The following is an 18126-nucleotide window of genomic DNA, read 5'->3' as shown; positions in this document are numbered from 1 at the left end:
GAATTTATATATAATTGCAATTTGTAAATCTCGATTGCCATTATTGTTATAGAAATAATAACTAAAATAGGGTGGAGGAGTCTTTAGTTAGAATCAAATTCAAGTATGCTTTATTCAAGCTTTCAAATGTTCAAATTAAATATATATGGTCCCTATACTTACCAAAATCCGAAGCTAGGACACGTCAAGGTGGACGTGACCAAAGTGGGCTCTTGGACTTCACAAGTCGGCTTTAAGGATGGCCATTGTTGAGAGTATAGGAGGGGGGGACCTGCAAAACAAAGGACTCCAACGCTCAAGTAAATATATGAGTTAGGAGATAAAGCAAGTATATGCTTGAATGAAGCTCGAGTGAGCAATAGAGAGAGATGTGCACAAACTTGTTGCTCGTGTATAGATGTGTGTGGGATTGTGATGAGGGTTCAATGGAACTTGGTATTTATAGGAATGAAGCGTAGTTGTGGGTCCTTGTTTGTAGGAGCTGTTATAGCCTTTGCAGATAATTCTCAACTTATGGATAATAGCCGATAGCTTGCAGATAATGTTAGAGATAAACTGTAGCTTATAAATAAAAGTTAGAAGATAATTGTATCTTGTAGATAATGAGTGACTTTGTAGATAATTAACTACCTGGTAATAGATATTGTTAGACAAGTGGCCTCAGATATCTTAAGAAGGGGGGGGTTGAATTAAGATATTCCAAACTGTTTCCCCTAATTAAAAATCTATTTCACTTTTTACTCAAGTTATGAATTCCCTTAATGACAATCTTCTTAAATATTAATTCAAATGAAATAATTTGAATATGAATATAAAGCAATAATAAATAAAGGAGATTAAGGGAAGAGAAAATGCAAACTCAGTTTTATACTGGTTCGGCCACACCCTTGTGCCTACGTCCAGTCTCCAAGCAACCCGCTTGAGAGTTCCACTATCTTGTAAATTCCTTTTACAAGTTCTAAACACACAAGGACAATCCTTCCTTTGTGTTTAGAGATCCTTTACAACAAGAGACTCACAGTCTCTTAATCCCTTAGAGAATGAGAAGAAGAAGAAGAACAAATCTCTCTAGAAAGAGATGGATTTTACAGATTGAGCACTCAAATAATTCCTTAATGAATTGCAATTGAATTGGCCAATGAATTCTTAAGAGGATAAAATGAATTTTCTCTTTGAGAGGATAAATACTTTGTTGTTCTGAAAATCTCTAAGCAATTTCGTGTTTAAGTCACATATATATAGACCATTGGTGGTCATGAATAAAGCCTTTGAAAAGTTGTGACTCTTGAAATTATTTTTCTGAAAATCCTGTCTGGTAATCGATTACAGTAATTGTGTAATCGATTACAGCTTTTAAAATTTGAATTAAAACGTTTACTAACTGCTAGTAATCGATTACCAAAATTGTGTAATCGATTACACAGTCTAAAATTTCGAATTCAAATTTTTGTAGCTGTTATAAAACGTATTTGGCCACTGGTAATCGATTACATCCTCTGGTAATCGATTACCAGAGAGTAAAACCTTTGAGAAACACTTTTTAATTTAAATCACTTGGCCAAACCTTTGCTAATTCAATTAGGAATTCCCTTCCTAATATTCTAGTGATCATCTTGATGTTGTGACTTGTAATCTTGAAGTATTGTCTTGAATTTTAATCTTGAAAAGCCCATTTGCATCATTGCAACACATCATCATGATCATCATCAAAACATCAAAGCCAATTGCATCTACAGATATAAATATTCAAATATTAATAGATTAGAAATAACTTGTCAGTTAGGGAGACCGACTGCTAAGGCTGAGTGTTTGCGTTCCTGTTGCAGGACTAGCGTGGAGGGTTGACATGCATCTCAGAGTGCCATGTAGGGTGCCACATGTATTTTGTGAATCCTGGACAGTTCAGTTCCCTAACTGGTGTCTTCAGAATCGTTGGTTAAATTGTACAAGTTGGTGTCATCTGATGCACTGAACAATGGTTACACTTGGTGGAATTTTCCATCGGCTTTTGATTGATATGAGCTCTTTAGGTACATGCAATTAAGGACTCCCATCTTATAGGTTCAAATGGTTTTGCTTTCTTGGGTTTGGATTAGTCCCCAAGTATTTGTTCCTTCTTTGCTTATTAATATATTTTAGTTGTGTCTCTTTTGAATTTAAGAATTGAGGTGCCAATATAGTTAGGATTCATTTCCCCAATATCATGCCTTAGTATACCATTTTGATAATGAAATTACCTTTTTTTGGAAGGCAAAATTGTTTATATATATATATATATATATATATATATATATATATATACACACACACACACACACACATTAATAAGAAAGAGAATTTTAAAAAAAATAAGCATGTACAAGGTATACAGTATAAGAGGCAAAAAAAAATTGCCTCGGTACTAACTTCCTTACATACTTATAGAGTCATCCCAAAAAGTATACCCCCAAAACATCAAATAATCATAAAATGTAGTCCAAGGATTTATATACCAAAAGGAGCAGTGGTGAATCCATAAATTTTTCTTAGTGGGGGCAAGAAATAATTTCTAACAAATTCAATATGAAATTTTTTGGATCTGCCATTGGAGTCACTCCTTCATTAATAATAATAAAAAACAAATTCTTACGCATTTTGTGGGAACAACTTCTATATTCAAATGAATAATATATTCTCTTTTCACCAAGTCTGGTTGCCTGTTAATAGCAACTTTAATAGGTTGTTTTCTATTCATTAATGCTTGACAACTTCTCAAAGCTTGATTGTAAACACTATCAAATTCTCCAATAGAGATTTTCAACCTATCTTTTTTTTTCCAATATGAAAAATCGTCAACCCAAAATGAGTCAACATTTTTTTGTTCTCTAATGCCAGGTCTCATAAGATAACAATACAAACAAAATGTAGCATCTTTTGATATATTATATTCCAACCAATTGCTAAATTTCAAAAACCAATCAGGATTAAACTTTCAAATTAGAGTCTTAAATTGTTGTTTTGGAAAATCATGCTCTCTTGGTTGACAAGGTTCTTTTTGCAAATAAACTCTTCGGATGTTATCCCAATTATTAGGATGATAACATGATATTTGTTTCCTCTCTCCTAGATTAGCATGAAAATATTCCAAATCAACTTCTAAGAATCTTTTTTTCACATATGACTTTAATGGTGTTGTGGACTCCTTTTTTAAAAATTTCTTCATTTTTAGCATACTATACTAAAAATAAAGTTAATTAAGGTAAAAAAAAGAGAACAAAATAAAGCTAATCTCCCTATTACTTACAAATAAAACCCCTTACACTATGTTAAGCCTCATCAATAATTTATATTCAAAATTTGAAAAGAATAAAATACTTTTTTTTTTATAAAAATCTTACCGTAATTTCGTAAAAACTGCAATTCCACAAAGACTGCAATGCTACCAATGCACATAACACACACGTCTATAAGTGAGACCATCGTGATTTCGTGAACATGAATAACTAAATAAGTTTAAGAATTAAATCTAATTAGATTTAGGGAAAATGAATAAAAATGTGTAAGTAACAAGAATAATTTAAGATGAAAGATGGTAGTGAGGTACAATGCACATTGTAATCAAACATGTACAACAAGTTACTAATTTAGTGTCTAAAACAATATTCTCTAAGGAGTGTGGGGTGTGTGTGCGTGTTTTTTTTGTTACTGTAACAATAATGAGAATTGTATTAAATAATTTGGGTTCGAAGATGTAATTTTTATATTGAATGTTTTATATTTATTTAGACTTTAGGTTAAAAAAAATCAAATAAAGACAATATATAATTTTTTATGAGAACAATTTTTTTATATACATTAATAAATAAATAGAAACAATTGCCCCTACACCCAGCATACATGCATCCGCCAATGAAGAGGAGTAAGGTATTTCAGTCTTAATGCACCTTTTGTAAATCAGTCATTGCCATGATAAGGATTTGATATGTGCCAGTCTTAATGAAATTACTTATTTTGGTTAGGTATAGTAACCTTAATTGAAAGAGAAAAATTGAAGCGGGGCCCTTCCCGCCGCTACCGACAATGAAATTGAGTAGTAGTATATTTTCAACGTCATTCAGCCCTAAAAAGAGATCATACTTATTATGGGTCACATTTAATTAGGTTCAACATGTATCAATGATCCGATTTGTATTACGTCGAGTTGTTATCAGGGACCCAACCAGTTTTATTTTATGTATTTTTAAGGAACAATACTTATTCATCCTATCTATTTCAGTGTATAAAGTTTGAGATGAATAAATAAATAAATAAAATTTAAATTTAAATTAAATAAAACAAAAAAGAAATTGAACTCAATTTTTAACTAAAAATATACATTATTATTTCTCTTTCACTTTTTTTTTTCCTACGTTCTTTTTAACAATCAGCCTAACATAAAAATGTCAAAGCTAAAAGCTGAAAAAGGCCTCACTGCTGAGCATTACATATCAGCTAGGGGCACATTTTGGTTTTCCTGATTCATAAATAGTAGTAGTACCACTCGAATAGAGAGAAATTAATTTAAGGAGCGATTTTGTTTTACTTTTCTATTATTTAGGCATGACAACAAATCAAGATAAATTTAGGGTAAGGTTTTGGAGAAATAAGGTTAAAAAATTTAAACCTAAAAACAGGTTTACTTAATACACTAGTTTTATGTAACTCAAATAATTTTAAATATTTTAAAATATGTTGATTTAAGTTTTTAAGACTTTATAAAAGGTTAATTGTTTGAAAAATAAGTGGAAGGATATTAAGAAATATTTTAATGGTTGATTATCACAAAGTTATTTTAATAAATAGTCATGTATGATTAATGAACTGTTTTTTGACAGCTTGAATATATATATATATATATATATATATATATATATATATATATATATATATATATATATATATATATATATATATAAAAGAAAGATAGAGATGTATATCTTGATGGATATTTACTATTATGACCTGTTGTTTTAAATTACAATTTTTTTTTTGTTACCCTAAAATCATGCGATAGCTGCATGCCCTTAACAGTGAAGAGTGAAACACTGAAGTGAATGGTGAAAATGGGATTACTAGTTTACTACTAATGGTAGGGAAAAGAATGAGGTCAAGATCGAGACCGTTATATCCCGTTTTTGGATGCCTTTGGAGAAACGTAACATGAAAATTGAAATCCTTCATATATACCTTTACTTTATTTAGATAGTTGGGTTTTAGTGCAATGGCATCAAAGCCTTTGTATCCGCTCAAACATATTTATAGTTTGTACCATTTACCAATGCACAGTTCTGATTTCATGTTGGGAAACAAAAGTATTACTCTGTATATTTCATTTGATTCATTTCTTATTGTGACTATATATTTCAGTCTTAAAATATTCGTAATTTGTGTTGACTGCAGAGAAGGAAGAAGTAACCCCCACCCCGCTGTACAGCAAAGCAATGTATGTGTGTCAGGCATTGAAAGAGCTTTCTAGCTAGATTGAAAATGACAGTAGGTGATACAATACGACCTAGTCAAAAGAATACAATTTCTTACGATTACCGATTTTCTTTGAGCGTGTGTCTACCGTGCACCAGTTTTAAGTGGTGAACCGGTTAATCACTTTATTTTACTTACAATAAAAGGTTAAGTACCGGTTATCTTTTAATCCAAGAAAAAACACTATCAGAAAATAAAAAAAGTAATCGTTGTCGCAAGTGGTGTGCCGTTCCCATAAGCACCACGGCCCCACCGTAGCGTTCGTCCCTGTAACAGAAGAGCAAAATAAACAAAGCAAGGAAAGATAAAGGAAGGAAGAAAGTAGAAAAAATATGAAAGAGGGATTAAAAAATACCAACAAATCGTCACACTCCAGCGCGTGTGTTGTGTTTTGGATTCTCTATTGGTGTTTGTGTTTGTGTTGTTGCTGAAGAAAGGGAAAAGGGGAAAGAGGGGATGCTGACCACAGTGCCAAAGAGGAAACGGGAATGAAAGAGTCCAGAGAGAATGAAAGAGAGAGAATTCAAATTAAAACAATTAAAGCTTTAATTAATTGTTAATTACTTAACTATTTTAAAATTTATTTTTAATGATTAATGCAAATATATGATAACCGATTAACATACCTGCTATTACTCATAAACTCCATGTATGCCATGAATGAATGTTAAGCTTATGGAAGAAGCTTGTAGAGGAAGAAAACTATGAAGGAAGCAAGTGAACACCATAGAATGAATTGGCTTACTAAAATTGATTATTACAACAGATTATATAGTTAGTTATAAGGATAACTAACTCCATTAACTGTAGTTACATGAGCTTAACCAATTAATCAACTCTAGTTACAATGTTATATGCTAAGACTCCCCCTCAAGCTAGGAATGTCATAGCTTGGAATACAAAAACTGAAATGCACCAGGCATGAGAGCCTTAGTGTAAATGTCTGCTAGCTGATTTGCAGAAGAAATAGGAAGAAGCTTCACAAAACCATTCAGTACTTTCTCACGAACAATATGACAGTCAATCTCAATGTGTTTGGTCCTCTCATGAAAAACATGATTAACTACTATATGAAGAGCAAATTTGTTATCACAATATAGGACAATAGGGTTCTGAAATTTGATCTTCAATTCTTCGAGCAAGTAAGTAAGCCGTTGTAGCTCACAAGTAGCACTTGCTAAAGCGCGATATTCAACCTCTGTGGAGCTTCTAGAAATAGTAGCTTGTTTCTTAGACTTCCATGAAATTAATAAATCACCAATGTAGACAGCATAGCCAGTGATAGATTGCTTAGTATCAATGCAACCAGCTCAATCTGAATCACTAACACCCTTTAAATGAATTAGCAACAGACAGGAAAATCCCTGCACCTAGAGTCCTCTTGAGGTATCAGAGTATTTGAAAAGCAGCTTGTTTATGATCAGAAGTGGGATTAGCAACAAATTGACTTAGATGTTGCATTGCATAAGTGATATTTGGCCTAGTATTAGTCAAATAAATCAATCTCCCAATTAATCTCCTATAAGAAGATGCTTCCTATGTTGAAATTGGAAGTCCTGAGTGTTGATGCAGTTTAGATGTGTAATCACAAGGAGTAGACACTAGCTTAGATCCAAGATGCCAGAATCATTAAGAATGTCTAGTGCATACTTCCTTTGACAAAGATTGATACCATTAGAACTTCTGGCTACCTCAAACCCCAAGAAATGCCTTAAATCTCCAAAGTCCTTTATTCTTAAAGTATCATCCAACAAATAAGTAATCCTTTGAATCTTAGATAATTCATTGCCTAATAAGACAATGTCATCAACATAGACTAACAAGACAAAAATTCTGTTGGAACCATGTCTAATAAACAAAGAGTGATCAGAAGCACGTTGTTTGTATCCATGTGAAAACATAAAGGATGAGAGTTTGGCATACCATTGTCTACTAGCTTGCTTCAAACCATATAATGACCTTTGAGGCTTGTAGAACAGCCCTGGTCTGGCCATTTTAAAAAGGCATTGTTCACATCCAATTGCTTGAGATACCATTGATTAATGGCAGCTAAAGCCAGTAAAAGTCTCATTGTGGTTAGTTTAGCCATTAAAGACAAAGTTTCTAGATAGTCCTATCCTTCTACTTGAGTGTATCCCTTGGCCACCAATTTAGCTTTATACTTCTCTATTGAACCATCAGATCTATGCTTGACTTTATACACCCATCTGCAACCAATTGTTGATTTGTGCTTAGGAAGATCAGTAAGAACCCAAGTATTATTGAGTTCTAGTGCTTTGATCTCTACATTCATGGCCTCAATCCAATTAGGATCTCGAGATGCTTCACTGAATGGTTGTGGTTCAACACTTTGTGTGATAGAGGAAAAAATATTGTGATAGGAGGGAGATAGTCTATGATAAGTAAGAACAAAACTAAGAGGATACAGACTATTACCTATAGAGGGATTGGAAGCAATTGATGATGGATATGTAACACGAATGTCTTTATATTTACTTGGTCAATGTATTTCTCTCAAGGATCTTCTGGGTGTATGAATGGTCTGCTGAGGAGTTGAAGAATTAGAATTATCATTGGGTACAAACTTGACAGAATCACTTCTTGACTCCAAAAGGGAATCATTAGGCTAATCAATGATCTGGAATGAAGAAGTAGGCACATGTAGGACAGTAATAGGATTTGGTTTATTCTAACTTGTGAATGGAAAACAGTCCTAAAAAAATATGACATTCCTAAAGATAGAAATGGCTCTGGTTTCAAGGTCAAAAATGATATAATCTTTTGTGTGTGGCTTGAAACCTAAAAAGACTAAAGTTGCGGCCCTTGGGTCAAGCTTTCTTCTATTAGCTTCTAAAGTGCTAGAGAAGCACAGACAACCAAAAACTCTTAAGGATTCAATGTCATAGGTTGGTTCCATACAATTTTTCATAAGGAGTTTTATTACCAAGAAAAGTTGGCGAACGGTTAATAATAATAGTAGAATGGAGTAAGGCATAGGACCAAAAAATATGAGGTAAATTGGACTGAAATAGTAATAATCAAGTTACATTTAATAGATGTTGGTTATTCCTTTCTACAACCACATTATGTTGGGGAGTTTCAACACAAAAACATTGATGTATAATACTAGTATCCTTATAAAAATATTTCATAATGAACTCTAATTCATTGTCTAATCTAATGGCCTTTATTTTTAATTCAAACTGTCTTTCAACATTGACAACAAATTTCTTTAAAAAGGAGTTACATTGCAAGGATAATCTAAAGAAATATAGAATAAGCATCTACTATAAGAAATTATTTGTAACCATTCAAAGAAGTTACATTGCAAAGATCCCAAATATCCACATATATAAGAGCAAAAGCACAAGAAGAATGAGAATCACTATTAGGAAATGATAATCTTTTCTATTTTAAATGATGACTAGTTTCACAAATGAATTGTTTATTAGAAGTGAAAGTGGGATAAGGTTGTTTTAACAATAACAATCTTTCAAAAGATGGATGACCAAGTCTGAAATGCCATAAATCTATGGGTGTCCTATTACATGAAAAAGTTGAGATAGTAGAAACTCTAGGACTAACAGAAACATCAACGGAATTTGAGTTATACTTCTTATTAGGCTTAAGTGGAACCATCTTAAGTCTATAAAGACCGTCCACCATATATATCAACTGTACCAATCATATGTAGGTTATGCATATCTTGTATGAAACATTTGTCATTTATGAAAATTAGTTTACAGGATAAAAAGATATCAATTTGGATACCGAAATCAAAATGAATAGGAAACTAGGTATGTACAAAACATCCTTTAGGTATAAAAATTGAGAAAACTGGATTCTGCCTGCATGAGTTGCAGTGACACTATGACCATTACGTTGTCTAACAATCACAAGATTTATCTTTCTGCATATGGAAAACAAATATAGAAAGGTTGTGACATGGTTTGTGGCACACGAGTCAAGGATCCACTCATCTTGATTGGTCTTGCTTACACAACAAGTAATGGACAGTACACTACCTTTTTTGTTGACAATACCAATCTAATTCACATGTGAATTGTTGTGATTCATGTTTTGCTATTGTAGTAGTTCCATCAAAGCCTTGTACTGTTGAGAGGTTAACTCCACATCCTCATTTTGTGTTTCTTGGTTTCTTTCTTGAGCTGAGCCATCACCTTTTTCTTTCATGTAGAAGTAAGCTTCATTGCTTCATGATGATGAATCAAGATTGATTCAAGGTGTTTTGATGATAACAAAGATGATGACAAAAAGCCTATGAGAATGATTTCAAGATTGAGTCAAGAACAATTCAAGAATCAAGAGAAAGATTCAAGAGAAGTTTCAAGTTTCAAGTTTTCAAGAATCAAGAATCAAGAATAATCAAGAACAAGATTCAAGACTCGAGATTCAAGAATCAAGAAAAGACTCAATCAAGATAAGTACTTAAAAGTTTTTCAAAACATTGAGTAGCATATGAATTTTTCACAAAACCTTTTACCAAAGAGTTTTTACACTTTGGTAATCGATTACCAGTTTATTGTAATCGATTATCAGTGGCAAGTTTTGTTTTCAAAAAGCTTTCAACTGAATTATAATGTTCCAATCAATTTCAAAATGGTGTAATCGATTACAATATATTGGTAATCGATTACCAGTGTGTTTGAACATTGAAAATCAAATTCAAATGTGAAGAGTCATATCTTTTCACAAAAATGCTTTGTGTAATCGATTACAATGATTTGGTAATCGATTACCAGTGATAAGTTTTGAACAAAAATCAAAAGATGTAACTCTTCCAATGGTTTTCAAGTTTTTCTAAAGGTTATAACTCTTCTAATGGTTTTCTTGATTAGACATGAAGAATCTATAAAAGCTAGTCCTTAACTTGCATTTTTAAGTACAATCATTACAATCCTTTACAACCTTTGAATCTCTTTAAGCATCCTCTTGAATTTATTCTTCTTCTTCCTTTGCCAAAAGCTTTCTAAATTTTTATGGTTTTCCAAACCTTGAAAACAAAACGTGTGCTATTCATCTTTTTCATTCCCTTCTCCCTTTGCCAAAAAGAATTCGCCAAGGACTAAACGCCTGAATTCTTTTTGTGTCTCTCTTCTCCCTTTTCCAAAAGAACGAAGGACTAACCGCCTGAATTCTTTTGTGTCTCCCTTCTCCCTTGTCAAAGAATTCAAAATGACACAGTCTGAGAATTCTTTTGATTCTTCCCTTTCCCATAAACAAAAGATTTCAAAGGACTAACCGCCTAAGAATTCTTTTGTTTCCCCCTTCACAAAGTTTCAAAGGACTAACCGCCTGAGAACTTTGTCTCAACACATTGGAGGGTACATCCTTTGTGGTACAAGTAGAGGGTACATCTACTTGGGTTGTTGTGACTGAGAACAAGAAAGGGTACATCTCTTGTGGATCAGTTCAAGTGGAGGGTACATCCACTAGGTTGTTCAAAGAGAACAAGGGATGGTACATCCCTTGTGGATCTTTGCTTGTAAAAGGATTTTTACAAGGTTGAAAAGAAATCTCAAGGACCGCAGGTCGCTTGGGGACTGAATGTAGGCACGGGTTGTTGTCGTACCAGTATAAATCTCCTGTGTTTGTCTTCTTCTTCCCTACTCTTTTAATTTCCAATGTGCACTTTAATTATTGCTTTTACTTTTGGTAACATTAAGAAGGATAGATTTTTTAATTAGTAAAGGTTCGTTAATAATTAATTCAACCCGCCCTTCTTAATTATTCCAATGCCACTTGATCCAACATTTCATAGTACTGACATTATTGATGTTAGATCCTTAGGACTTATAAAACTTGTGTCTAGGAAGGTAACCATGCTTTCTATAGCAATCATCCACAGTGTGGTTAGTGAGACCACAATGTGTACAAAGCTTGCCTCCCCTTCCCCTTGATTTGCCTCTGCCAAATCCACCTTGGTTTCCTCTTCCTCCTTTAGAAAAATAATTTTGAGGAAAACCATTCTTCTTGTAACACTTATTAGCAGTATGATTCTCCTTACCACAATATGTACATGAGCTACCTGAATTGGATGAATTGGTATTAACTGCATTTATCAAGCTCATGTTTCCCATTACATCATTATTCGTTAGTTGTCTTTCTTGTTGAACATATGAGAAAACTTTAGCTATGCTAAGCAATGGATCCATCATCAATAAATTGGACCTAACATGTTAAATTGGTCATTTAAACCTCTAAGAAACTGCATAACCCAATCTTTTTTCTTTCTCTCCATAACACTAGTGAGAACATCACACATACACTTTGGATCACATGAACACACTGGATCAGGTTTGTAACTTTCCAATTCATCCCAAATAACACGTAATTTTGTAAAGTAATCAATTATGGTTTGATCACCTTGCCTGATGGATGCCACATCCTGTTGCAATTCTAAGATTTTCAGCAAATCCCCCTATAAATATCTCCATTTGAAATATTTCCATATGTCTCGTGCATCATCCATCCAAAGGATGCTCTATCTAAACGAATGTGAAACTAAGTGAACAAGCCAAGAACAACCCTATTATTACACCTCTTCTAAGTTGTATGAAGTGTATGGTTCGATGGATATCCTTGAATTGATCCATCGATAAATTTGACTTTTATTCTTCGCACTCAATGCAATAAGCATTGATCTACTCCATGAGTTGTAATTTGTTGAATTAAGCACTGGAGAAACCAATGTTGTTGTAGGATTTTCTCCTGGATGAAGATAATATGGACTATGTATGTTTAAAGATTGATCTTGCATTGATGAATTGTCTGTCATGATGAAGGAATCGAAAGGAAGCTAGAGAAGAAATGAAAACAAAAATTTGCACAATAGAGTTCTTCAATGGATGAAAACAAAGAGTTGCACAACAGAGCTCTTCATTGATACCATAATAAACTACATGTCTTCCATGGATGAATGCTAAGTTATGGAAGAAGCTTGCAGAGAAAGAAAACGATGAAGAAAGCAAGTGAATAAAAAAATGAATTGGCCTACAGAAATTGGTTATGACAACAAATTATATAGTTAGTTATAAGAATAACTAACTTTTAACTAACTCCACTAACGATAGTTACATGAAATTAACCAATTAACTAACTCTAGTTACAATGTTCTATGCTATGAATTACCAGTAAAATAAAGTGGTTTACCGGTGGATCACTTAAGATTGGTCCACGGTAGCCACACCCTTTCTTTCATTAAGAATGATTTTCAACACATTTGAGGTTGATAAAGGAAAAATTGTAAAAGTATCAATTGTATAATTACTAATTTTAGTACTCTTGAAGTGCACAAAAATGTAAAGAGTTTATGCATGAGTATTGTATTAAGCTATTGAATAAAATTTAACTACAACTTTTTTTAAAACATTATTTTTTACAATATGTGGCTTAGTTGTAATACTAATGTTTATTTGTATATTTATATAAGTATAATTTATATATATTTGACATGTAAACATGCATGTCCTCCAATCCAAGTTAAAAAAATAATTAAAAAAATTAAAATAAAAAACATATTAAAAAAGATATAATAAAAGTGAAGGAAAAAAATAAAAGAAAAACTTTTGCTATAATAATATTTTATAGCTACTTTTATAATTAAGAAAGAGATATGGGAAAATAAAAAATACTTGTATAACAGAGAAAAAATATAAAATAAGAGTTACAAAAAGTGTTATAATATAAAGTTTAAACTCTATGCATAGTAGTGTGAAAAAATTATAATGTCAACACTACTACGAAATATACATTTAACATCGTTACTTAACATCGATTTTCGACAGAATCGATATTAACAAAAACGTGATGGCAAAATTGTAAATAATGTGACTTCGTTAACATTGATTTTTCGAAAAATCAATGTTAACATGATTGAGTTAACATTGGTTTTTACTAAAAACCGATGTTAAAACTTACATTTAAAAATATCTGAAGTGCCTCTATGAGCCATATTTTCTCTCGCGTGCACTCTTCCTCGTGTTTTTGTCTGTTCGCCTCCTCGCGCCTTTTCACCGTGTTTGCTCCATTAGTAGGTAAGTTTGTCAGCACGTCCTCTTCCTCGTGCCCCCTCTTCCTCGCATTCCAACATTCTATCATCACCACCTTAGCCGCATTTCATGTTCTCCATACCTCGCAACAAATAATCCCTATTTGGTTTCAAGAAGACAAAACATGGATGAGGTGGTGATGGCATCGCAACGCGTTTGCTTTATGTCTAAAAATTTGGTCTCTGAAATTGATAATGGTGTAAATGTTATTGTGATTCTCTAATGCAACTTGTGTTCGTAAGCTAAGGTAATGTTGCTGTTTGTTTTTTATTTTTGTTGTGGCCTTATGGGTCATGTATATGGTAGTAGCTTCATGTACATACGACTAGAAAATAGGCTTTGGTTGCACAGTTTTGTTTCTTGTTTGCATGGTTCTATGTGTATGTGCTTGTTAATGGGACTTTGTGCTGGAGTGAGAATTATGTCACAGCCTTAGGCCCCCAAAATAGGAATATCATATTGGTATGTCAAATGTATCATGCATATTAATGTCATGTTTATATTCTAAACGACCACGAATGAACATCAACAGAACTGAAAGAAAATGACTAACATAATGATGAAGATTACACTACTAGAAAATAGGATTTTAACATTGGTTGTTAAGGACTTTCAACATTGGTTAGTAACTGATGTTGAAAGTACTAACATTGAAAGTAATATCGTTAACATCGATTTTGGAAAACTGATGTTAACATAAAAATGACAACATCGATTTTTTGAAAACTGATGTTGTATAGTGAGAATTATAAAAAAAATGTCAAATATCCACAAATCAACATCGATTTATACCAAAATCGATGTTAACTTATACATACAACATCAGTTTTTAGAATATATCGATGTTGATTTGTACTACCCAACATTGGTTTTTGTGAAAAACATCAATTTCAAAAAAATCGATGTTGGGTAGTACAAATCAACATCGGTTTTTTAAAAATCGGTTGTGAGTCCAAACTAACATCGATTTTTACTAAAAACCGATGTTGTTTTTTGGATTTTTTTAATATACTGTCTGTTTTTTTAATTATCCTAAATTAACCTGCAAATTTAAAAGTAGAATCACAACAGATAAATTTCAGTCTGTTTTCAGACAATTTTTAGCAAAAATTCCATAAAAATTGAATATTTACTATGAATAAAAGAATATTTAATGTGCATACATTACATGAATTGTAAAAAATGTAAATTAACTAAACTACAATTTCAAAATTACTTAAACACTAATTGTTTCATTTTAACCTTCAAATAGTAGTTTGCCCACTGGATGCGAAACACCTTCAATATCTCTGGTTCCAATTGTCTAGCATCATTGAAATACTACATGATATAATAAAACATAAGTTAATAATATATAATACCAATTATAACAAAATGAAATACGTTTGAATTAAACAATTACTGTTTCCCAATTATTCTTGAAAATTCCTAAGATTATAGTTGACATCAAGTGCATGACATAATATCCGCACTCGGTCCTTCCTTTTTGTCTATTACACTAAATACATTATGAAATTTAGATATTCAATGTTAAGTACAAATTAGTCTACACAATAATAAAATATAATTAGAAGCATTGTTTAAATGACTTACTTTAACAACAATCCACCTAGCAGCAACTTTGGATTTACTTTGTGGATTATCGTCAAATCCTTTCAAAGCACTGTTCAATACAAACATGGATGCATATTATACAATTAAAATATTGATGTTTCCGAGTAATGATAATGTAAATGTATTGAAAAATATAACTAACCTGTTAATAATTCCTTTCAGGTAGTTGTCTGGCCTATTGTGCAATGAACAAAACTAGATGACAACATTTTTCTTAGGCAAAATGACGACCATTTGCCAATGTGCACTGTAGTGGAGAAAAATATAAGTTATTATACTATTATACATTATTTAAATTCATTTGTTCAATTTAACTTACCCATTTAAGTAGGCTCCTAGGTACACATCCCTCTTTGAATTCTACATTTAGTTCTTAATATAACTTTCTAATTTAAATTGTGATTGCCCAGATCTTTATATGGATTGTGGCTCGAGGAATTCATACACATCGGAATTCCCCGCTCGCAGACTTGTCTCAATCATATGCCTATTGTTGTTAAAATAAAGTAAATTATGTATGAATTTAAAACAATAAGTTAGGTAATAAAAATAATGTAAAGTGACTTGCAAAATCCACAATTGTATAATAGAGATGTTAAGACATTGACCACCGTGTACTATTTCAGACAGATCTTCATGCTTTATGTACAAGGGGAAGTTGTCATCAAACAACCCAAACACGATAGCATCCCACATAACTTGCAACGACTTTAGAAAAAGTTGTGAGATGGTCAATGTCATCAGATATAGGGGATCATCGACATCATGATCTGACCTATCTGCAGGTTTCACCGGTCCCACAACTCCCTGTTTATCCAACACAGTTGATTAACATAATTTAATGACAGTGAATACTATAATTGAAAAAAAACATTTAGTGACAGTGAAATACATGTTCTGAGAAACGCTTCACAAGATGTGTCAGCCAAGCAATAAAGGTGTTAAGTGTCTGCCCAACTAACTGAACCTCTTGAGTGGGTATAGGAATATGAGCATCTGCATCTCTAACTTCCTCAACACCAACCTTGAGTTGATCATTGCCCAAAGGGATGTTGTGAACAGTTCTCGATCCCTCATAAAGTCTTCCTAGGGAAACTAGGCGAGGAGGATTTTCTTCGACGTTCAACCTACATTTCTCTGAGTCACCCATGTCTGGGTCGTTCCCTTAGGGATCAACACAACTCTCCTTTGTGTTGACATGAGTAGTTGAAGGACCAACCTCGGGCTCAGGAGGCACTGTGAGTCCCTATGATTGTATCAACGATTGAAATTGGGATTGTATATGGCTGAAGGACAACATTAGTTTTCGAGTCACTTTTCTTGTGATCGACTCCTCCAGCTGGTCCCTGATTTTTTGCGTCAACTGCTCCAAGGCTTTGGGAGCCATAAACGAAGACGTGCGAGAGGTCCTTAGAGCCGGTCCAAAATATTGTTTGATCGTGACACTGGCTCCAGCAACATGAACACGACCAGAGTGTTCTGGTCACCCAATGACAACAGTCAGTACATCCTGACGTCCATGGGCGACAAAGGAACCCTGTAAGGCATGCTCCCTCCAAGGAATCCTGTAACAAACACATTTATTGGTTTACTCAATGAAACAATAAATATAAATAATTGCAATTGACAATTGAAAGTGACTTACAATCTTGTCATCAATTTCCTTTGCTGGCTCAGACGTCATTTGGTCAGTTTTCTTGGTGCGAGTCATCTTCCACTTCACGTGTCGTTTTATAGAAGATGGAGGATCAATGATGGTGTCAGTGCTTTCGGATTTAGCAGCTCATCCAGTTGTTTGCTTTTCTTCTCCTCCATCAACTTATTTTCTAGACATTCATAACCCCCACGAGATAACATGTGAGGGGAAGTGTTTTATTTATGAATGGCCCGTGCCTTCTTTCGCACATCCTTTACAACTTAAACTTTATCCAAAATCATTATTACTGACAATAATAAGTAAATTTAAAGTTTAAAACAATGAAAATCACAAAGTTACCTCCCACGAAGGGTCTTGGCAGTTTTGACAAAATTGGGTCCACTTCTCTTTGTTAATGTTGTATTTTCTTTTTTTGTCTTCAAATCAGATGCTTCAGGGATATCAAATTCAGCCTGACACATTTAAATTTTATTATTATTAATGGGATATTAAATTTTATTGTTACTAAATTACAATTTTATTATTAATCAACAACATGCAACATTTAAGTAAAATTCCTGAATATCCTCCTATATCAAATCCTTCTCGGCAGCAGGGACTTGTTTCCAATTCTCTGTATGTCACATCCACCTTATCACAAGTGACGATCCCCAAATATGTTCTTAATTTCTTTCTGTGGGGACCGTCGGTTTTCTCGGTCACAGGATCCACATGGACTAGGGGTCTCTCCGCCCCAACTGGTCTAGTAACCAATGATCTCAGGCATGTGGCTTTTCTTGTCCGCTTCAAGGTAGAAGGGGAATGTGATGCTGCATCAGTAGGAGGAGGAGGAGGAGAGTTGGGTGGTGTAGTAATTTGCCTGTAAAGAAAAAAACCATTAATTTTCAAGATGATCACAAAACTCAATAGCTTATGCAGTTGAATGGACTAAAATGAAGTACATAATAAAAAAAAGTTACATTAGACGATGTTAATTAATTCTCCTTCATCATGATCATTACGATTTGCATGAATGTTGTCAGTTTCTTCTTCTCTGATGACATTAGGCGAGATTTGTGTGGACAAAGGACTAATATAAGTATCAATGAGTGAATCATCATCTTCAACATCAAAACCAATTGTCTTCCTGTGTATAACCACTTACCACTTTTCATCACAAGGGTCTTGAACATAAAATACTTGTTTAGCTTGTTTTGCCATGATGAAAGAGTCATTTTGGTAAGCAAGTTTCTTAAGATCTACCAACATAAATCCTACATCATCGGTCCGCACACCAATATTGCT

General features: G+C 33.1%; 1 protein-coding gene across 1 annotated transcript in view; it reads right to left on the bottom strand.

Moving 5' to 3' along the window:
* Positions 1-6148, bottom strand: part of LOC114424040 — a 48098-nt gene extending 41950 nt beyond the window's left edge. Inside the window, exons 1-2 of the mRNA XM_028390909.1 lie at positions 6126-6148; positions 5727-5766 (exon numbers count right to left, since the gene is read on the bottom strand). Of these exons, the coding sequence (XP_028246710.1) occupies positions 5727-5766; positions 6126-6148 (63 nt within the window). The remainder of the gene's footprint in view (positions 1-5726; positions 5767-6125) is intronic.
* Between the last annotated feature and the right edge of the window lie 11978 nt (positions 6149-18126).

The sequence above is a fragment of the Glycine soja genome, chromosome 8, assembly GCF_004193775.1.
Source record: "Glycine soja cultivar W05 chromosome 8, ASM419377v2, whole genome shotgun sequence".
NCBI classification, from domain to species: domain Eukaryota; kingdom Viridiplantae; phylum Streptophyta; class Magnoliopsida; order Fabales; family Fabaceae; genus Glycine; species Glycine soja.
The sequence above is the reverse complement of the archived record's forward strand: the minus strand, read 5'-3'. Positions and strand labels throughout refer to the sequence as shown.